Genomic DNA, 19850 nt, shown 5'->3' with positions numbered 1-19850 from the left:
CAGCACGCAGCGCCCCGGGAGGAGGGTGTGGGGCGGGGCGGGGGCCGGGTGCGTCTGCCTTGGGTCCGAGCTCCGCCCCGCCCCGGCCCCGCCTCTGGCCCCGCCCCAGTCCCGCGGCCCCCCTTCCTCCCCGCCCGGTCCACCTTAAGGGGCGCGCTGACATCAGCGCGCCGCCGCCGCCGCTACCCGTAGGGTGGGATTTCCTCCGCCGCCGCTGCCGCCGCCGCCAACGCCGCCGCCGCCGCCGCCGCCGCCGCCGCCGCGGGTCCTGCGCCGCGTCCAGCCCGCCCCGCCCGACCCCGGCCCGACCCCGGCCGGCCCCGCCCGCCCGGCCCCGGGGAGGGATGCGGCGGCGCGGCGCCCAGGATGCCCCGCAGCCCCGGGACGCGCCTCAAACCCGCCAAGTACATCCCGGTGGCCACGGCCGCCGCGCTGCTGGTCGGCTCCAGCACCCTGTTCTTCGTGTTCACGTGAGTCCCCCGCGTCACCGGGGGCACAGGCGACCACAGCCGGGCCAGAAGGGGCAGGGGTCGGTACAGCAAGGGATGAAGCTTGGCAGGGCTGGGGGGACAGGGCCCGCGGGCTGGGCAGGGCAGGGGGGCAGGGGCAGGGGCAGGGAGGGCTGGGCATGGCAGGGCTGGCACCAGAGCTATGCGCACGTGAGCCCCCCACCTGGGCTGAGACAGAAACAGTGAGTGTACCTATCCTGGGGCACCAGGGACAGGTGAGTTCTGTGTGTGGGGACACTAGTGGCTGGTGGGCATCTCATGGGTGTGCCAGGCCCTGAGTGTGAGGAGCTGGGCCTGAATAGGGGAGTGTGTGCTGTGGCTGCCCAGGGTGTGGCTGCAGCCTTCCCCTCCCAACGGGCTGCATGAGGGGACAGGGGCTGTAGAGAGCCACCAGCCTCCAGCAAGGAGCTGAGGGCAGCTCTTGGGTGTCCAGCCCAGGGCCAGAGCCAAGTTGTTCCTGCGTAGGTGTGGCCTGGCCTGGCTGCCACGTGCCTGCCCCAAAGCCACCCTTGATGCTGGCCTGGCAATGCCCTCCACCCTCCCTTGACCTTCTCAGGAAGGCTCAGGGTTGAAGCAGGAGGGCCCAGACCAGGTCACATCCAGGGACACCGGTCATGTCAGGCACTGGGACCCTTGAGTCAGAAGGTAGGCAGAGCCCTGGGCCCATGCAGCCATAGCTTCTTCACCTGAGACAGGTTGGCTCACACATCAGCCTGTTTACAACACAATTACTGTGGGGCACCCCCCACCCCAGGTACAAGTAAGGGTTGGGGGTTCCAGGCTTTAGTCGTACAGATTTGGGACCACCCCCTTCCACACGTCCCATGCCGAGACAGCCCAGGTGACTGAAGCTATGACCACTCAAGCCTTCCTGGGAACCTGAAGCCTGACAAGTGACTGTAGCCAGTGAGGCCTCTGTTCTGAAGCAGGTCAGCCCTGGAGTGTGAGCCCAGAGCAGGGGTGAGCAGGAGCTGGCTTGGCACCCTTGGCCTTAGCAAGAGCGTGGAAGAGTGTGGATAGCAGCTGTGAGGATAGCGAGTCTGCACTGGGTGCCCATGGAGGCGCGGGAGCCCTCTACCTGGAGGCCGGGACTGGGTGGGCACCACAGGCTGCCAAGAGTGTGTTTAAAAAAGGCCTGTGTGGACGGGCTTATTTCTGGCTTTGGCAAGCAGGCATGTTCTTGTTATTCAGATGCTGCTGGCTGTGGGGCAGAGAGGAGAGGGGCAGGTGGGCAGTGGGTGCAAGGTCTTCTGGAGGGGTGGGGCCCAGTTGTCCTGGCCCCGGGGCCAGTGTCTGGGACTTGGAAGGGCCTCAGGTGTGCTTCCTGGTAGCCTGACCTCCACTTACTGATCCTGGTTTCTCACTCCCAAAGTGCAGTTCAGTGTTTTTCCTCCCTAACATTAAAAGTAATACGTGTTCTCTTTCAAGAACTTGTGAAATGCACGGAAATAAATCTTTAAAGAAATTGAAATTAACCTTACCCCAGAGAGCCCGCCTGTATCTCCTCCTAGGCTCACCTAAGCCCCACTATAGTGAGTTTGTTGTGAGCCCTTCCCGTGATTTCAGAGGGCCCCTACAAGACTGCTCTATGAACTCGACTCCCAAGATGTGGGCGCTGATGCTCCTGGACGCTGCCAAGTTTTTCCTTCCTCTGTTCGCAGAGCTAGGGTTCTGGGTTCAGGAACAACAGCCCAGTGAGGTGCAGGTTTCCCTCAAGGGCACTGCAGGCCTTTTCCTGTGTCCTGCCTTGTATGTGACCCACTCTGCCTGAAAGAAGGTGGCATGTGTTCCTGCAGTAAGATGGGGGTGAAAGGGCACTAGCTGGGGGCCAGGCTCAGTGACCATGTAGCCAAAGGAGGCTTGATTGCCCTTGGGACCGGGCGCCCCTGAGCCTCTGAGGCCACATTCTCCGGGCCAAAAGGCCACTGGGGGCCCTAACCCACCCCCACCCCTGGCTCCCCTGGAGTCCTCCAAGACAACTGGGCTCCTGAGAGGGGTTCTGCCAGGCAAACCAGGCCTAGTGACACTACTCACAGCATGCAGATTCCAGGCAAGCAGGGCTCCCAGTGGTCCCCTCCTTGGGACAATCCTCTGGTCACCCTAGCCCCCACACCTTCACTCTCTTTCTGGGCCTGGGCCTGCTGCAGACTCAGACATGTGCTCAAAAAGGAGCAGTCCACTCCTGTGTCCTCCCCACCCTGCCCTTGGGGTCCCCACAGGGTTCTTCTCTGTCTCTCCCCCTTGAACTTCACTGGGTGCTGTGTGGCCCCAGGCCCCCTCTCTGCTCAGCAAACAGGAGTTGCCCCCTTTGAGGCAGGTCTACACTGACATCATACAGGGTGGGGAGCCAGGAGCCTAGAAGACCAAGGACCCCTTCCTCGGGCCAGTTCACTGAGGGGACTGGGACAAGCAGGACATTCAGACATGTTGCCCAGGAGAGGCTGGGGTGTGGATAGAATGACCAGAGGTGGGGCATCCCCCTTGGAGGATGGGGAGCATCACACTGAAGGGCAGATATCCAGAGGCATTTCTCCTCCAGGAAGCCTTCCTAGGTTCCTGGTACAGTCGTGTCCCCTTGGGCTCCAGAAACCCTTCACGTTGTGGCTCAGTGCCAGGTTGGGTCAGGTGCTGGGGTGGGAGGTGCCGTTTCTGAGAAGCTCCACCTCAGCCCCTTTCTCCTCCCAGAGCCACTCTGCAGAATGACAGAGGACCCTGTAGACATCAGAAAACTGGAGCTGCTTTCAGACTACCAACACCTGGGGCCAGGCTAGGCCATCTTATGTCTGTCCAGGACCAAAGGTTTGACTTCTGGGATGTCACAGTTAGTTCCCAGGATGGGCCTGAGCCTTCCCCATACTCAGAGGCCCAGAAAGGACAGAAGGCCCAGGTGGATGGAGCTCCTGCCAGGGTCCACATGGGAAGGAAGGAAACTTGAGGTGAGCCCCTTGGCAGGCCTCACTACCTGTGGCCTAGGGTATCTTTGGCCTCCTGAACCTCAGTTTCCCCATCTGCTCAGATGTCTGCAGGGACTGGAATGGGTGCACAAGGACAGAGGCCCTGCCTGGCCTGACCAGGGCAGAGCGGCCACAAACCCTCTGGTCCCAGGTGCTCCCTTATGTGAGCATTATTCTTAAACACAGTGTTAATGAAGAACCCGATTTAAATGAAAACTCCTGAGGTAAAATTTTCCATTCCACATTTAGCTGCGGCGTGCATACTGTCCCTGCAGAACCCCCCACCCCCACTGGGTGGTGTCTCCCTGCTGGGCCAGGCAGACTTGGGGCCTCAGTCTGGGTGGGGCCCATGGCGGTGTCGTGTGGCCCTGACACTCAGGAGGCGGGGGCTGGATGGGGAGGAGGGCTTCTAGCTTCAGAGCTGGGCCATCCCCCACTCGGGCCCGCCCTGGGCCCAGAGTGTGGCTGCAGCCAGCAAGAGGTGGCCATCCTCTGCCCGGAGTATACAGTCCCCTGGGTGGGAATGGAGTGTTGTACTTGTGGGCAGAGGGGCCCTCCTGGAGCCTAGGATAGATTCAAGGTGGACTGAGCAGTTCTGCCTGCCAGGCCTTGCCTACAGAGCTTTCATGTCCTCACATGTCCTCACACTTGCCTGGTCCATGGGAAGCATAGGGAAGGGGGTCAGTGTGAGGAAGGGCACGTCTGCATCTATGTGTGTGTTTCTGCACGTGTGCCAGCATGTGCACAAGCGGGACTATCTGTCTTTGCAAATATTTATGCATGTGTGTCTTGCGGGTCAATATGTGTTGATGTGTGCTTGCATACATGTGCCTTTTGAATGTGGTTATGTATGCACATGTGTCTGTGTGCATGCATGTACAGACATGTATTCACACAAGTGTGTCTTGGAGCATATTGTGTATCTGTGTGTGCATTGCTTATGTGTATGTGCATGTGTCCCTGCATGTTCATGAGGATATGTATGTGTGTCTGTGCATGGTCCTGCCGGCACTGGCCAGTGAGCCAGTCTTCCTTAGGCATGACCCAGGCTAGGACCCTCCTTATGGCATGGCTTAGGGGCAAAGGCCCCCTGAGGGAGGATGGGGAGGACAAGAATGCATGGGGAATGCCTGATCCTGCATCTGAGTCAAGCCTGGGGGCCTGGCAATGGTGGGCAGAGGGGCCAATGGCTCAGGTTCCTGTTCAAGAACCTGCCCACTACCTCCCCAAAAGCCTGCCCAATACCAGCTGAGGCCCCACCCCACTCTCCCTGGTATGTGCGGCCCAGGCATGCAGGGGGTTGGTGCCCACAGTGAACAGAGGCTGCCCACCACCTCAATGCAAACGTTGCCCCATCACAGTGCAGATCCCAAACATGGGCCCATTGCTGTGCAGGTGCTATCCACTCCTCCCAGCCCCAGACATCTCATTCAGGGCCACCCATGCAGCCTGGCGGGATCATTGAGGCTCAGGGAGGACAGGCCACCTGGGCCACGGGAAACTCTGGTCAGTGTGGCTGGGGCGTTGCCCATGGGGTTCAGTCCCTGCCTGCCTGCATGATGGTTAGAATCCCAGCCCAGACATAGGTTCACCCCAAGGCCTTGATATATGACAAGCTCTCCTATACCTATTCCTTGCCTCTAAAATAGAGAAAACAGAAAAACACCCACCCCCCACAGCTGGAAGGGTGGATTTCATGTTCTACTGCACAGGGCAGGTAGTATCCACTGGCAAAATCTGGACAACAGTAATGGACAGGGCTCTTGTTCTGGCCTCCCCTATGTGTCCTCTTACCTTCAGTACCCACCCACCTCCACCTTGTGTGTGCACATCTGCAGGCCCTGGAGCACCTCAGGACCTCTCAGCTCCTTCCTGTCCCAGAGCAGGCTGGCCCCACTGATGCCATGGGACTCACAGGTGCATGAGAGCCCACACTTGCCCTTAATGATTTGCTGTCAGTGTCTTGAAATTCTTGATACTTTTTAATTTTTTTTAATGTTTATTTACTTTTGAGAGAGAGGGAGAGACAGAGTGCAAGCGGGGGAGGGGCAGAGAGAGAGGGAGACACAGAATCTAAAGAGGGCTCAGGCTTGGAGCTGTCAGCAAAGAGCCTGACATGGGACTCGAACCCACGAAACACGAGATCATGACCCAAGCCGAAGTTGGACCGACTGAGCCACCCAGAAGCCCCTTGATACTTTGTAAACAAGGGCGCCTGCATTTTCATTTTGTACAGATTGCATAGCTAGCCCTTCCCAGAAGGCATTATGGAGAGCTGGCTTGTACCACCTGAGCGGGGCCCACAGTCCCGCGCCTCTCCCTGGCTCCTCGGAGTACCTGGTTCTCTTAAGCGGGCAGCTCTCACTTGCCTGGAGAGCCCATCCCCACTGGCATTTTGGCTTCTGCCCCCACCCCGCCTTGCTGAGCAGACCATGCCTCAGGGACCCACTGTCACTTTGCTGAATGGGATTGGATCAGAGACCACAGCATACATTCAGCACCATCTGTATGTCAGGCTTCAGCCCACAGGGATGGGGAATGTGGAAGGTGTCTACTGGTGGGTGCTCTGGGCTGCCTGGGCAGGGGTTGATAGAGAAAAGCCCTCCCGGCAGAGGGGACCTGTGTCCTCGGGGAGTGCATCCACCTCCACAGCAGGTCCTGGAGAAGAGGATGGGGTAACTTGCGGCTCCTGGCCCGCTGAGCCTGCTGCCGTGGGAAGTGGAATCTTTAAATAGCCTCTCGCTTTCCACTAAAAATAGCGAAGTTCTGCTACCATGGAGGTGGTTGCTGGGGTGGCAGGGCTGGCTCCTGGCCAAGACAGGCGTGGGTGCGCCAGCGTGGCCGGTGTGCGCTGGGGCGGTGGGTAAGGCCATGGGTACTGCTCACCCTGCTGGAGGCCATGATGCCCTGTCCTCTTAGGGCTACCGTAGGGGATCTCCTCTGGCACTCCCAACTCCACAGAGGGGCTAGTTATGGGAAGGGGAACAACCCCCCCCAACTCCCAAGTGGGTGCCCCCCACTTGTCAAAGCAGCCAGGAGCCATGGGAGAGATCAGGAACCTGAGGCCAGAGGAACTTTGTGGGAATCAAGTGAATGGACTCAGGGACCCTGCTGCAGCGTCAGGGCAGGGGACCACAGGCCATGTGCCCAAGGACTGGTTGTCTCCAGGGAGGGGTCTCTGATCAGGTCCCAAGAGGGCTGAAGAGGACACTCTCTGTGACAAAACACCCACCAGGGAGGTGTGTGTGACCCTTATGGGGTGCCAGGAGTCTGGAAAGGCTTCCTGGAAGAGGGGGCAGCCTTGGAGCCAAGGGCTGAGGGGTAGAAAGAGATGATGAGTGGTTGCGGGGTATTGTGCTTTTCTAGAGTCTCCAGGTGTTCTGCACTGCCATATGGATAGTAAGGTGACAAACTAAAAAGAAGAGAAAAGAAGGGGCTGCCTGGATGGGGATGTGCCCAGTGGCCCAGACACTGAGACTGCACCCCTCAGGGAAAACCGGGGGTGACAACCCACTGTGCATTTACTGACTGAGAATTTTCCCTGGTGAAGGGGCCTTGCTGGGCTTGGGGACAGGTCTGGGTAAGGGCTGGGGCTGGCCTCTGTCTATCATAGTACACAGGCAGAGTGGGCTCATTTCTCATCCTGGGCTCCCGCCCCCCAGTCTGCCACCCCTCCGGCCCACGGGCTGCTCTGAGCCTCAGTTTCTTCAACTGTGAGTTGAGCTCCTAATAGCCACCTGGAGGGTTGCTGGAGTTGGTGTTGGCATAGAGGGAGCCAGCACACCATGCACAAGGTGCTCAGCCCCGATGGTTGAGTAGAGGAGCAGCAGGCTGATGTACAGGGGTCTCCTAGCAGGGATGTGGCAGCAGTGGCCTTCTTGACTCCCACACTGAGCACTGATGGTGGTCTCAGTGGCCCAGCCTTCCTACGCGTGGCCATGCCTAATTCATCTGCTGCCACCTCCCCTCCCCACCCAGCTTCAGCACCCCCAGACCCACCTCTATCCTGCTGTCCAATGCAGGTGCCCATGGTTGACTCGAGCTGTGTCCCCAGCTGTTCCCGTCTACAATGGCATCATCTTCCTCTTTGTCCTGGCCAACTTCAGCATGGCCACCTTCATGGACCCTGGCGTCTTCCCCCGAGGTAGGGCCCTGTACTGGGCACATAATCTGCTCAGTTTCACTAGAGTGTGAGTGGCTGACATGAAAGAGCCTGGGGTGGGGTGGGTCCTGGTGGGTGGGCTGGCAGAGATTCGGGAAGGGCTCTCCTGCCAAGGAAGTCACTTTCCTGCCACCTTCCCCTGGTTCTGGCTCACAGCGGATGAGGACGAGGATAAGGAGGATGACTTCCGGGCCCCGCTGTACAAGAATGTGGATGTACGGGGCATCCAGGTCCGAATGAAGTGGTGTGCAACCTGCCACTTCTACCGTCCACCTCGCTGTTCCCACTGCAGCGTCTGCGACAACTGCGTAGAGGTGACCATCCCACCACCCTGTCCACCCCCATCTCCATGTCTCTCCTCTCCCACCCACTTTGTGCCCTGACTCATTGCTCCTGCCCAGGACTTTGACCACCACTGCCCCTGGGTCAACAACTGCATCGGGCGCCGCAATTACCGTTACTTCTTCCTGTTCCTGCTGTCGCTCAGTGCACACATGGTGGGTGTCGTCGCCTTTGGCCTGGTCTATGTGCTGAACCACGCTGAGGGACTGGGAGCCGCCCACACTACCATCACGTATCCTTGGCCTAACCGCAAAGACAGTATGGGCTGGGGGCACATTCCACGGGGGAAACAGGCTCGGGGTGGATTGGGGACTGCCTGACAGTGTGGGCTGGGGACTGCCTGGGAGTCCCCAGGGGGTGGGTTGCCATTCCTGGTTGGGTGGTGGTGGGAATAGTTTGTTCACAGGCACCTGCTCCATGTTTTTGCCTATGGCCATTGGCCTTAACGGGCCAGCATGGCCGTCATGTGTGTGGCTGGCCTCTTCTTCATCCCTGTCATCGGCCTCACTGGCTTCCATGTGGTGCTAGTCACTCGGGGGCGTACCACCAACGAGCAGGTGCTGACCTTAGGAGAGGGCCATGCAGTGATGGGAATGGGGGGGAGGTCCCCTATGGGCCAAGAGGGCCAGGACTACACCAGGACCATGTGGGGGTGGTGTCAGGGAAAGGACTACTGGAGCCCTCTAGTGAGGTGGACTATGCAGCTTCTATAGGGGGAGGATCTGGCCCTGGAGACTCTGGGTGGGGGAATGGAGTATGGGGCCTCACCTGCCCTGTCCCCCTGCTCACTCCTACCTGTGGACAACTGTACTAGCAGTAACTCAGGACCCAGAAATTCTACAGCTTCCTGCAGGGACACTCGGGGTAAATGGGTGGGGGGGGGGCACTCATGGGCTGACCCTGCCCAGCCTACATCTGAGGAACCCCAGCTGTCCCTGCCTGTCCCCCGGTCCACCTTGGCCTGGACCTTGGGTGGCCAGGCTGGCTGAGGGGTCCCATGTCCACAGGTGACGGGGAAGTTCCGTGGGGGAGTGAACCCCTTCACCCGAGGCTGCTATGGGAATGTGGAGCACGTGCTGTGCAGCCCTCTGGCACCCCGGTGAGGCCTGAACGGGGTGTCAAGGGACCCCTGCAGGGTTTGGGGTGGGCAGGTGCGGACCCTCAGCCTGGTCTACTTTTGCCCTTGGCAGGTGTGGCCAGCCTTGTCTTTGGTGAGCGTTCAGGCCAGGTCACCCTGGCCATTGACCCCTCTGCCCCTGGTGCAGGTACGTGGTGGAGCCTCCCCGGCTGCCGCTGGCTGCTCGCCTGAAGCCTCCCTTCCTTCGGCCTGAGCTCCTGGAGCGAGCTGCCCCACTCAAGGTCAAGCTTAGTGACAACGGGCTGAAGGCTGGCCTGGGCCGCAGCAAGGTGGGGGCCCTGGGGTCAGGTAGGGGATGGGATGAAGGCAGACCCTTGAAGGCAGGAAGCAACTATGTTGGAGGGGACCTAGAAGTGGAAGGGGGAGGAATTGGGTAGATTCTGGGGAATGGTCTAGAGCTCAGGGCCCAGGGAGGAGTCCCCATTATGCCCCACCCCTGGCCCATGCCCTACCTACCACTGACCACGCCCCCTCCCAGTCCAAGGGCAGTCTGGACCGGCTGGATGAGAAGCCGCTGGACCTGGGGCCGCCACTGCCCCCCAAGGTGGAGGCCGGCACGTTCGGAGGCGACCTGCAGACCCCACGCCCAAGCAGTGCTGGTGAGGTAGGGGTGGCCAGACAGAGGGAGGGACATGGACTGACCCCAGCCTGACCACGGTCCATCTCCCCAGAGAGCGCCCTGTCGGTGCAGAGGACCAGCCCCCCGACACCTGCCATGTACAAGTTCCGGCCTGCTTTTCCCTCGGGTCCCAAGGCTCCCTTCTGCGGGCCTGGTGAGCAGGTGAGGAGGCCTGGCCCCGCCCCAGGAGGTCCTGCTCTACCCCTTTGGAGACCCTGTCCCCAGAGGTCCCACTCCTAGAGGCCCCACCCCTGGGGCCATAGGGTCATAGAGAGCCTTGTGGGTACCAGCAGGGCCTCACCCTGTGGGCATCCCTGCTAGGCATGAGGGAAGGCCTGGCACAGGCGGTCCTGGCTGGCCCCTTCTCCTTGGCTGGCATTGCCCACTGGCCTGGTAGGCGGCTGCCCCCAGGAGCAGTATGTGCCAGGATGCCTGAAATTCCACCATTAGTCACTCTGTAAGGCCCACGGGAAGGCTTCAGAAGAATTTGAGATTGTTTAAGAAAGCACATTTATTTTTTCTGAGTTGTATAAGTACTCTACGATCACTGTGGAGCGGTTGGCAGCCCTGGACAGCTTGAGGAATGATCCAGAACCCTGAACATTCCCAGGCTGCCCACCCTCCTTCATGGCTGGCTGAGAGGCTAGCCTGTGACTGGGCCAGTATACCTGGACCACTCCCCTTCCCTCAAGACCCCTGGCCTGTTCAACCCTGCATCTCAGGACCCTCTGGGCTGGGCAGGGAGTCTGGGCTTCCCTGGCCAACATGCCCTAGCCCTGCCCCAGGAGGAGTGTCCTTGGGAATGGGAGGCTTTAGGTACCCTTACCTGCCTCATCTCCTTCCTGGGATTGTCCTCGATCCCATGAGGATTCTGGCTGGTTGGCCAAGTACCCCAAGGCCACATTTGTCCCTACCAACACCCTGTCTCGGCTTTGAGGTTATGCAGGCTCTCATCCCCAGCCCAAGCCTGCTCCGGCATGCCTTGATTCCGGGAGAATCAAAGAGGCCCCTCCTCCCTATTGCTGTGGCTGCCCCCCGGCCCCTCCCCAGGAGATCCTGCCCAGGTGGGCTCTGAGGGTACTGCCCTGGGTGGATGTAGCAGCCAGCTCTGGTCTTACCCTGCAGAGACTCCAATCCTCAGCTGTGAGGTGCCCAGCAGAGGGCTCTGGGCCACTGTGTGGTTATTGTGTCTCCTCAAGGTCCAGCTCCTGTGGCTGTTTCCCACAGCCCCCTCCTCTTCCCCAGGGAAGTAAGAGCAGGAGCAGGGTGCAAAGCCTTCTCTGGAGAGGCAGCATCTGGGTGCTTTGGTCTACCCTGTCCCCACTTGCCTCTGTGGTGGGCAAGGAAGAGGTAGTCAGGGGATGGAGAGCTTCCAGGAACAGCTTGTTGGTTGCACGTGTGGCTACTTTTGATGTCACCAGGATTGTAGCTTCTGTGTGGACACAGAGCGTGTGGTGGCTGGGTGGGACATGGTGGCTGGGCAGTGGTAGAGGTGTGCCCTCTCTCCTTGCAGGTCCCGGGCCCTGACTCCCTGACACTAGGGGAGGACAGCATCCACAGCCTGGACTTTGCATCAGAGCCCAGCCTGGACCTCCCCGACTACACGCCCGGAGGCCTGCACGCAGCCTACCCGCCGTCCCCGCCACTCAGTGCTGCTGATACCTTTTCGGGTGCCTTGCGCTCCCTGAGCCTCAAGGCAGCAAGCCGGCGGGGCGGGGACCACGTGGCCCTGCAGCCTCTGCGCTCTGAGGGTGGGCCCCCCACACCCCACCGCAGCATCTTTGCCCCCCACGCGCTGCCCAACCGCAATGGCAGCTTGTCCTATGACAGTTTGCTTAACCCTGGATCTCCCAGTGGCCACACGTGCCCAGCCCACCCCTCGGCTGGCATGGCCAGCTACCGCTCGCCCTACCTGCACCCGGGGGCAGTGGGTGACCCGCCACGACCCCCGCCCCGTAGCTTTAGCCCGGTGCTGGGTCCCCGGCCACGGGAGCCCTCGCCTGTGCGCTATGACAACCTGTCCAGGACCATCATGGCCTCCATCCAGGAGCGCAAGGACAGGGAGGAGCGGGAACGGCTGCTGCGCTCTCAGGCCGATTCGCTTTTTGGCGACTCGGGCGTCTATGATGCGCCCAGTTCCTACAGCCTGCAGCAGGCCAGTGCGCTGTCCGAGGGCCCCCGGGGCCCTTCCCTGCGCTATGGCTCCAGAGATGACCTGGTGGCAGGGCCTGGCTTCGGTGGTGCCCGCAACCCCGCGCTGCAGACTTCACTGTCCTCGCTGTCCAGTGCCGTGAGCCGGGCACCGCGGACCTCCTCCTCCTCCCTGCAGGCTGACCTGGCCAACAACAACGCCCCTGGGCCTCGGCCCGGCAGCGGCTCGCACAGGTCCCCGGTGCGCCAGGGCCCACCCTCCCCACCCAGCACACCCCGCTCACCCTCCTATGCAGGCCCCAAAGCTGTCGCCTTCATCCACACGGACCTCCCGGAGTCGCCACCCTCGCTGGCCATGCAGAGGTGGGTGCCAGGGGGCAGGGGGCTTCCCAGCACCAATCAGGTGTCCAACCGCCTGTGGGGCCTCTTGGCTGAGCACGTGGGGGTTGTCCAGGAAGCCAATGGCTGCCTATGGGAGTGAGCCTCACCCTCCTTGGAGGCTCCTGGCCAGCCTGTATGGGGATCACCCAGCTTTAAGGACACCCCGGCATGTCCCAGGATGGGAGGCAGGAGGATTTGCATCTTGAACACCTTTTCCCCTAGCTGGCGTGATCAAGTGTAGCAGGGACCCCAGGGCTTCTTCCTCTGGAGATGGTGTCTGTCCAGGAGGCTGTATCTGGGGGACATCACCCCATGGCAGAACATGCTGTCCTGGGTGCACATAGCCCCAGGCAGTAAGGGCCTTTGCTCAGAGATGGGGAAACCGAGGCCTAGCAGGGCAGGCTGGTTCTAGGTCCCTAGCAGACGGGTAATTGGAAGTTAGGCTTGCTGCCTTGCCAGGTCGGGTCCAAGTATATGAGCTGAACACATGGTGTGTGCTCAGCCCCACCGTGGGTGCATGGGGATCGTCAAGGTGTCACCCCTGCCACATTGAGCCCAGGCTCAGTCAGGGAGGAGGTCCCTGTTGTGGGTGTAACTGTCCCAGTGGGTGGCAGCTAAAGGAGGGAGTGGCTCCCACCCTTGTGGATGTTTGGGCAGCGAGATCAGAAATGCTATTGGTCAATACTAGGCAGGCTGGAGGGCAGAAAGACCTCCCCTCATCTTCCTAGGAGGTAGCAGGGAAGGGGTCCCACAGTCACCCCTGGGCTCCCCAGCTTAGGGCACTAGAACAGTCCAGGGCTTGGGGTTTTGGCCAGTGTCCACCTGGCCTCCCTGCACTCTGTGATCTGTCCCAGTGGGAGGGACCAAGGGACCTGGGGGGGGGGGGGGTGATGGCCATTCTGACATCTGTCTGTCTGTCCTGTGACAGCAATAGCCCTCCCTCTGCAGGCCCTGCATCCCCACCCATTTGCTGGTGGGACCTTCTGGGCTCAGAGGCAGGGGCTGCCCTGGGCTCTATCTACGTCTGCGTCATCTGTCCTGTTGCCTCCGCTGGCCTCTGTCATGCCGTGATCCCGTGTTCACTGTGGGTGTGCATGTATGTGCTTGTTTTGATGCAGGGACCACCCTCAGCTGAAGACCCCCCCAAGTAAGCTTAACGGGCAGTCCCCGGGCCTGGCCCGCTTGGGGCCTGCTGCTGGCCCCCCAGGGCCCTCCGCCAGCCCTGCCCGGCACACGCTCGTTAAGAAGGTGTCCGGCGTGGGTGGGACCACGTACGAGATCTCAGTGTGAGGACTGACTGCCATCCATCCGCCGTGGAGCCCCGGGGACCAGGACCCCCAGCGGCTGCCCCCCCTCCCAACTTCTCTGCCCTGGGAGATGAGGAGGCCCAGTCCTGGTGTGGACACGTCAGCAGAAGAGACCACGCCTCCACGAGCCTGTCCCTCTTCCTCCGCCCGTCCATCCACCCATCTGCTCTCCAGGGCACAGCTGGGCTGAGGGACCCCAGGCTGCAGGATCTGTGTGTTGGTACCCGTTCCCACAGGTGGGGGCGGCAAGGTGGTGCGGACTGCATCTGCACCGACTGCACCCATGCCCCTGAGGTTGTCCCCAGGCTGGTCCCCACCTCCTCCCCTTACAGACGGGTCACTGTGGCCCAGAGATGGACAGAGAGGCCTGGGTCCCTGGCTGTACTGGACCAAGGCCCCACCGCCCGGCTGCTCCTAACTCGTTGCCTTTCAGGGACCTGCTGGAAGCTTGTAGCTTGGCAAGGCCAGTTCTTCTTCGGGGAGTCCAGCCCCGGCCTCCAGGCACCCAGCTCTGGGACTGCTCTGGGTTCTGACAGACAGGTGGACGATGGACAGACAGACAGCCAGCTGTGGGTGGGGTCTCGGCTCCGTGTGTCCTGTCTCACCCAGCTGGTGGGTGCGTCCCCGTGTCTGTGCGCTGCGCTGCCATGCCACGTCCCATGTGTTAACGCTCGGGCCCCCTCTGCTCCCACTGCCGGGAAGCTCGCTTTCATTGAAGCCTTAACCTCTGCTTTATGCTCTTGTGGGAGGCGACTGGGGGCAGGTGGGAGCAGGCACGGGCCGGACGCTGCTACAAGGTGCCCATGAGACCAGGAGTCCCCTCCCTGCCAAACTGGAGATACCCCACCCCATGGCATGCAAAGTCTGGGCCCTACTGGAGCCTTGGCGTCCTTGTGGGAAGCACATCGGGGAGGGGGTCAGAGTTTTGCCTGGCGCCAGGGACCCGAGAGTAAGCACACGGCAGCGTCCGCTTGCGTTGTGTCTGTTTTATGTTTTTATATCTACATCTATATATCTATAATTTTATTAAAAAAAGAAAAAGAGTCATTTTGATCCTTTCCTTCAGCAAGGCCAGGGCTGTTGCTGCAATGCGGGGGCTCCAGGGGCAGGGGGCAGAGTGGGTCAGGCTCTGGGAGAGGTGTTGGCCAAAGGTGTGGGCATTCCTCATGGGTGTTTCCACTGACTTAAGCTGAGTTGGAATCCTGGAAGGTGGGGGCTGGCCGATGGGTCTTTGGCTGCCAGGTATGAGGCTCCCATGGATCTGCGTCACCCCTGGTAGTAACAGCCATTTAGAGAAAGGTTGGGGTTGCAGCCACCCTAGGGCCCCCTGGGAACCCAGTGGCTTTTGGGGGAGATGGAGTAAGGGAAGTAGGGGGTGCTTTGGGGGCCACCTGCTAGCTGAGGGCCCTGTGGGGGCCAGTGGTGCATCCTGTAGCTACATTTACTAGAACTCACCCTCCTGGCAACCTGAGTGCCTCCCCTACTCCCCCACCTCCCACTGCCAAATGTTGGGGGTGGGGGAATTGGGAATTCACAGCTTTTTAGGGCTGAGACAGCCAGGCCAAAGACTTGGGGTCTGGGGCACGGGCTGGCCCAACGTGGGAGGCTAGCTGGGCCTCGGACCCTGCACTGGGCAGCTGTGCCCCATGCTGACCTCCACCTTTCTGCTTCTCTCTCATGGGACGCTGCGGCCCACAGGGGGCGGATCGGCACCTGCAGCCGTGGATGGGGCCGGCGTGGCCAGCCCAGGGTGCCCCCCGGCCTGCACCTATGCCACCTTGGCCTCCCTGAGGACCGCCCGCCGCTGCGGGCACCCTGGAGCCCGGCCGCCAGGGCGCCTCCCCGAGGGGCTATGTGCCGCCTGCACTCAGCCGCCTCCAGCCTTTTCCCCGGTCTCTCGGGGCCTGAGCGGGACACCAAGTAGGCAGCTCCGGGGCCCCGAGAGGACAGCCCAGGAAGCCAGGCTGCCACAGACCCTGGGCTGTGGGCTGGGGGTCCCTTCTCCACCAGCCGCACCTTGACTGACTCCCAGCCCACTGGGGCTTGTGACCCTGTGCCCACCCACCTCAGGAAGTCCCCACCTGCTGTAGGGGGTCCAACACCCCAGGCAGGGGCCCTGGAGCTGCTGGGACCAGCACGGCCTTCCCGGGGTGTTGCACCAATCACCCCGACCTCCCTGCCTGACCAAGCACTTTAGATGCCACTTCCTCCCCAGGGAGCCCAGGCCTCTGTGGGTTGGGCTGGGGTGGGGGTCTCAGGTTGCCCCTGCAGGTCACTGCACTCCCCCCTCCCCACACCCAGCACATGAACAGATGCCTTAACCTCTTGGAGCCGCCAGCCTGGTGAGTCATCCAGGCCCTGCCTGGGCGGGGAGGAGATCCTGCCAGCCCAGTGTGTTCCTGGTGACAGCTCTGCCTGACCCCACCCAGCAGTCTTCACTCTTTCACTCCGAGATGTGGCACCTGGGGGACCTCAGACGGCTTGGCTGCCCACAGCCCTACAGTCCCTGCCAGCCAGCCAGGGCCTGGACGCCCCCAGGGGCAGGGCAGAGCTCTGGCCAGCCCTTTTCCTGCCTGGGCGGTGCCTCTAATTCTCCCACTTGGGGATGAGCAAGCCACAAAGTTACTCTCTATTGTCCTAAAAGGTATTTCCCCCAACCCCATTTAATGCCCTAAATAAAATTTTTGGTGTTTACCTCCATGGCTCTGTCCACCAACGTGGTCCCCCTGTCCTCCGAGCCTTGGGGCAGTGCCAGGAGGCTGGGCTGGACAGGGACCCTGGGTCAGGGAGGGGACAGGAGTGGGAGGTGGGAGGTGGGAGGGTGATGGCCGGTCAAGTGTGGGGAGGGTGGGGTGGTCGGCCAGATAAGGACAGAGGGTTACACGAGGGGTGTGAAGTCAGTGGGTCAGCAGATTGAGGACTGAGAACCTCATCCCTGAGGTCTACTGATTGGGCCCAGCCCCAGGGATGAGGCCTGAGGATCCTCATCCTCACCTTCAGTGGAGACCCTTCTGCTACACCCTCTGCTCAGAGCCCTCCTTGGTGGCCAGGGGTGGGCTGGGGGCTTCCTGTGGAGGCGCTGATGACCAGTGGACAGATGGGGTGTGGGCACTGAGGCAGGGGCACCACCCTGAGGAATCCCCACTGTGAGATTGCCCTCAGAAGGCTGCAAAACCTCCTGCCCCTCTCCCCCGTTTCCATGGAAACAAGCTCACACGCTGCCGTGTGTGTCACGACTGTATGTCCACCCGCAGGCCCAGCCCTCAGGACAGACCCCGCCTCCACCCTTCTCCGCAGCTCCTGGTGGGGATGGCGCGTGGCAGTGCCGTGGGCAGGGGCCGGCGCGGCCGCTGGGCACCCGGGGCGGTGCCGGCCGCCTGTCCTCCTCCTCGCTGGGGCCGCTGGGCCTCCGGCCTAGAAGGGCAGGAAGTCGTCCACCTCCAGGTGCAGGAATGGGCCCAGCAGGGCCCGGAGCTTCCAGACAGCGGCGCGGCTCAGCAGGGGAGGCACCAGCCCCTCGAAGGGCGCGGGGTCCACCACGTACACGTAGGCGGCGGTACAGGCCAGCAGGGTGCCCAGCAGCAGCCTCAGGGCCAGCAGCCTGCGGGCGGCGGCGGTCAGGGGGCGGGGGTGCCCATGGGGATGGTCCCAGGGGACTGGGCTCTACCAATGCACTCACAGAGCCACCTACCAGAGCTGGCTTTTGAGGCCCTCGGAACATCCCAGCTGAGGCCTTGCCTTCTGCAGGGGAGGGGCTGGGTCAGAGCTTGCCCCCAATGGCAGGGGTCCCTGTGCTGCGAGTTCTTACCTTCTCCCCACTACCCAACCAGTGCCCAGGACAGGCACCTGCAGCCATGTCTCAGGGTCATTTGGCTCCTGGTGTGGCTCCCTCCCTGGGGCCTCCTCCATTGTAGCCTGCATCTCCTCCCTAAGAGGGGCCTCCAGGGTGAGGTCAGACTGGGAAAGGGTGTGGGGTGGGGGGCTTACCGCTATGCATGCCATCTGCTGCTCCTTCCTGGCCTGGGTGCGGCACTGGGCACGCTCCCTGGGGACGGGGGCTGTACAGTCAGGGCCATGTACGTCCCCTACCCCAGCCTGCAGCACCTCTCGGTCTGGTGTAGTGGAACTGGGGAGGGGTCAGGGGTTGATCCACCCATCCTGGTCAGAACACCAGCCCCTTTCCCAGTTCAGCCAGGGCCCCAGACCCCTGACCCTGCACATCACCCTAGAATCTCCAGCTGAATGTCCTCCATCTGGTCTAGTACTCCCCGGATGTCCTTCTTAAGGTTCTGGCGGGGGGCGGGGGGAGGCAAAGCAAGTAAGACAGGTCCTTTAACCCTGACTATTCTGCTATATTCCCCTGTTTCTCAAAGCTCCCCTGCCCCTGCACACTTTGCCTAGTCCCTGTTCCCTTCATTCTCCGGGTGTCACCTTTGGAGGACCTACCAGGAGCCCAGTGGCCTGGTTGTTCAGGGCCATATGTACCTCGGCCACGCCATCCCATACCTGGTGGGAGAGGGGAGGCTGGGTCACACGCTCCAAGGAACAGGACCCATGATGTGTCCCACCAGGTGGGTCCCCCAGCAGCTGTCCCATCCCAGCCAGGCAGGCACCTCGGTAATGGCCATCTTCTTCCTCTCAAAGGACAGTCGGATCTGCTGCAGTTCATTCTGGAGGATGGGCACCATGTGGGCACAGGCAAGGCCAGCAGTGTCAGTTCTTTCTTCCTCTAGCCACTTAGGACTGCTTGCATAAAGAACCCCTGCCCCCCACCTCTGGCCCAACTCCTGGGGACCCACCTAAGACTGCTGCATGAAGGACCCAGCCCCCTCAGCCCAGTTCCCAGGGACCCACCTGAGACTGCTGCACGAAGGACTCTTCCCCCCGGCACAGCTCCTGCCGCAGCAGCTGCAAGGGTGCCCTGTCCTCCAGGGGCTGGGAACTGGTCTGCTCAGGGGTCTGTGGAAGAGCCCTTGGGTCAGCCCCAAGGCCATGGGCAGCATCTGTGGTCACAGACTGCTTGAGAGCCAGAGCAGGGGTATGGTACATGGAGTCACTGGGTCATTCCTGACAGCTGCCCTCTGTCCAGCTGGGGCCAGATGTCTGCCATGCACTTACCCAGGCCAGGGTCGTGCAGCTCGAGTGCTCCGGGCATAGGGGCAGAAACTGCTGCCCTGGCCCCAGGAGGGCCCCCAGCTGCTCTCGCAGATCCTGGTTCTGTCTTTTCTGAGGATGGGAGGCAGAAAGATGGGAGTGCTTGTCATAGCCACTTCTTGGGCAGGGGACTGAGACAGTGGGGGCTGGGGCAGAAGCTGCGGCTCTGCGAACAGCTTCAAACCCATTGCACAGATGGGCTCTGAGCCTGGGCTGGCCCCACAGCCTCGGTGGGCTCTTCACTTACCAGATTCTGGTTTTCCTGCTCCAGCTGGAAGAAGGACTGCTCTGCAGGACCCAGGGGCACGTTCTGGAGCTGGGAGGGGGCTGCCCTGGGTGAAGCCGGGGTTCCTGCCCCTGTTGGCAGGGGTGGGCAAGGGCCGGGTCTGGGCCCTGAGCTGGGGGATCCCCCTGGCCTGGGGGCCCCTTGCTCTCGTCCTGAGTGCAGGGGCCAGCCCCACCCCAGCCTTGCCTCCTCTTGCCCTCGTTTTGTCCCCGTTGGGTCTCTCGGTCTCTGTCGCTGCATCTCTCCCTCTTCATTTGCCATAAAGCTCCCAGGTACCTCAGCCCCTACCCTGGGCCCCCCGCCTCCTACCCCCGGAGGTGGGAAAGGTCTGGCCGACTCTATTGAGAGAGTGGAGCTGAGAGGTACCAGGCAGGGCCATCTTACAAACCCCTGGCAGGGTGGATCCAGGCATCCTGCATGGCTGCTCGAAGCTGATGGTTGGGGGCATTGGGGGTGGGAGTGGCCACAGGGACCCAGGGTTTTTGGCCCCTCCATAACCCCTTCTAAAACCCCAGGTCCAGGCTCTAGCCTGGCCTGACGTGCCACCCTCTTATTGAGGGCCCTCTAGGTGTCATGGCTCACAGGTCTTCCTCAAGGGTGCCTGTCACAAAGGCCTGGGCACATCCAGGGAGGTCACAATGGGCCAGGGCGGTGGCCAGAGCCAGGGCTGGTGGGGCCCCTCCCACCCCATCCCTGTTTTTGAAGTACCCTCCTCCACTCACCCCCTCTGCCTCTTCTTCACCCTAGCTCACTCACCAGCCTTAGCTATTTTCTGAAAACATAAAACAGATCATGCAGACACAAGGTTAAAACAAAAACAAACGCCAAACAAGGTGTCCAGTGTGAC

The 19850-nt window shown here is 61.5% G+C and overlaps 2 protein-coding genes across 20 annotated transcripts; one reads left to right on the top strand and one right to left on the bottom strand.

Annotated features, from left to right (window-relative positions):
• Positions 1–316: 316 nt before the first annotated feature.
• Positions 317–16257, top strand: ZDHHC8 (zinc finger DHHC-type palmitoyltransferase 8). Of its 4 annotated transcripts, none has more exons than XM_006938688.5 (11): positions 317–470; positions 7486–7607; positions 7782–7939; positions 8027–8199; positions 8422–8524; positions 8975–9066; positions 9233–9374; positions 9584–9704; positions 9777–9886; positions 11238–12238; positions 15262–16257. In XM_006938688.5, exons 1-11 carry the CDS (start codon positions 367–369, stop codon positions 15485–15487), a joined length of 2352 nt encoding a protein of 783 aa, XP_006938750.1. In that variant the 5' UTR covers positions 317–366; the 3' UTR covers positions 15488–16257. The 4 variants fall into 4 exon arrangements, with proteins under 4 accessions (XP_006938750.1, XP_003994974.1, XP_019670438.1 ...); XM_003994925.5 differs by lacking the exon at positions 15262–16257 and adding an exon at positions 13375–14610; XM_019814879.3 differs by lacking the exon at positions 9777–9886 and having other exon boundaries at positions 9584–9709.
• On the bottom strand, positions 14535–19612 carry CCDC188 (coiled-coil domain containing 188). Of its 16 annotated transcripts, none has more exons than XM_019814885.3 (10): positions 18965–19612; positions 18682–18789; positions 18418–18582; positions 18177–18233; positions 18010–18069; positions 17788–17852; positions 17551–17689; positions 17255–17304; positions 16259–16340; positions 14535–14835 (listed from the first exon to the last, which is right to left on the bottom strand). In XM_019814885.3, exons 1-10 carry the CDS (start codon positions 19496–19498, stop codon positions 14830–14832), a joined length of 1266 nt encoding a protein of 421 aa, XP_019670444.2. In that variant the 5' UTR covers positions 19499–19612; the 3' UTR covers positions 14535–14829. The 16 variants fall into 16 exon arrangements, 14 of the variants coding, with proteins under 14 accessions (XP_019670444.2, XP_019670440.2, XP_019670443.2 ...); XM_019814881.3 differs by having other exon boundaries at positions 16259–16327; XM_045042134.1 differs by lacking the exons at positions 14535–14835; positions 16259–16340 and adding an exon at positions 16788–17164 and having other exon boundaries at positions 18965–18988; positions 19392–19593.
• Between the last annotated feature and the right edge of the window lie 238 nt (positions 19613–19850).

The sequence above is a fragment of the Felis catus genome, chromosome D3 (genome assembly GCF_018350175.1).
Source record: "Felis catus isolate Fca126 chromosome D3, F.catus_Fca126_mat1.0, whole genome shotgun sequence".
Lineage (NCBI taxonomy): Eukaryota > Metazoa > Chordata > Mammalia > Carnivora > Felidae > Felis > Felis catus.
Note: the sequence above shows the minus strand (reverse complement) of the source record. Positions and strands in the feature narration are given on the sequence as shown.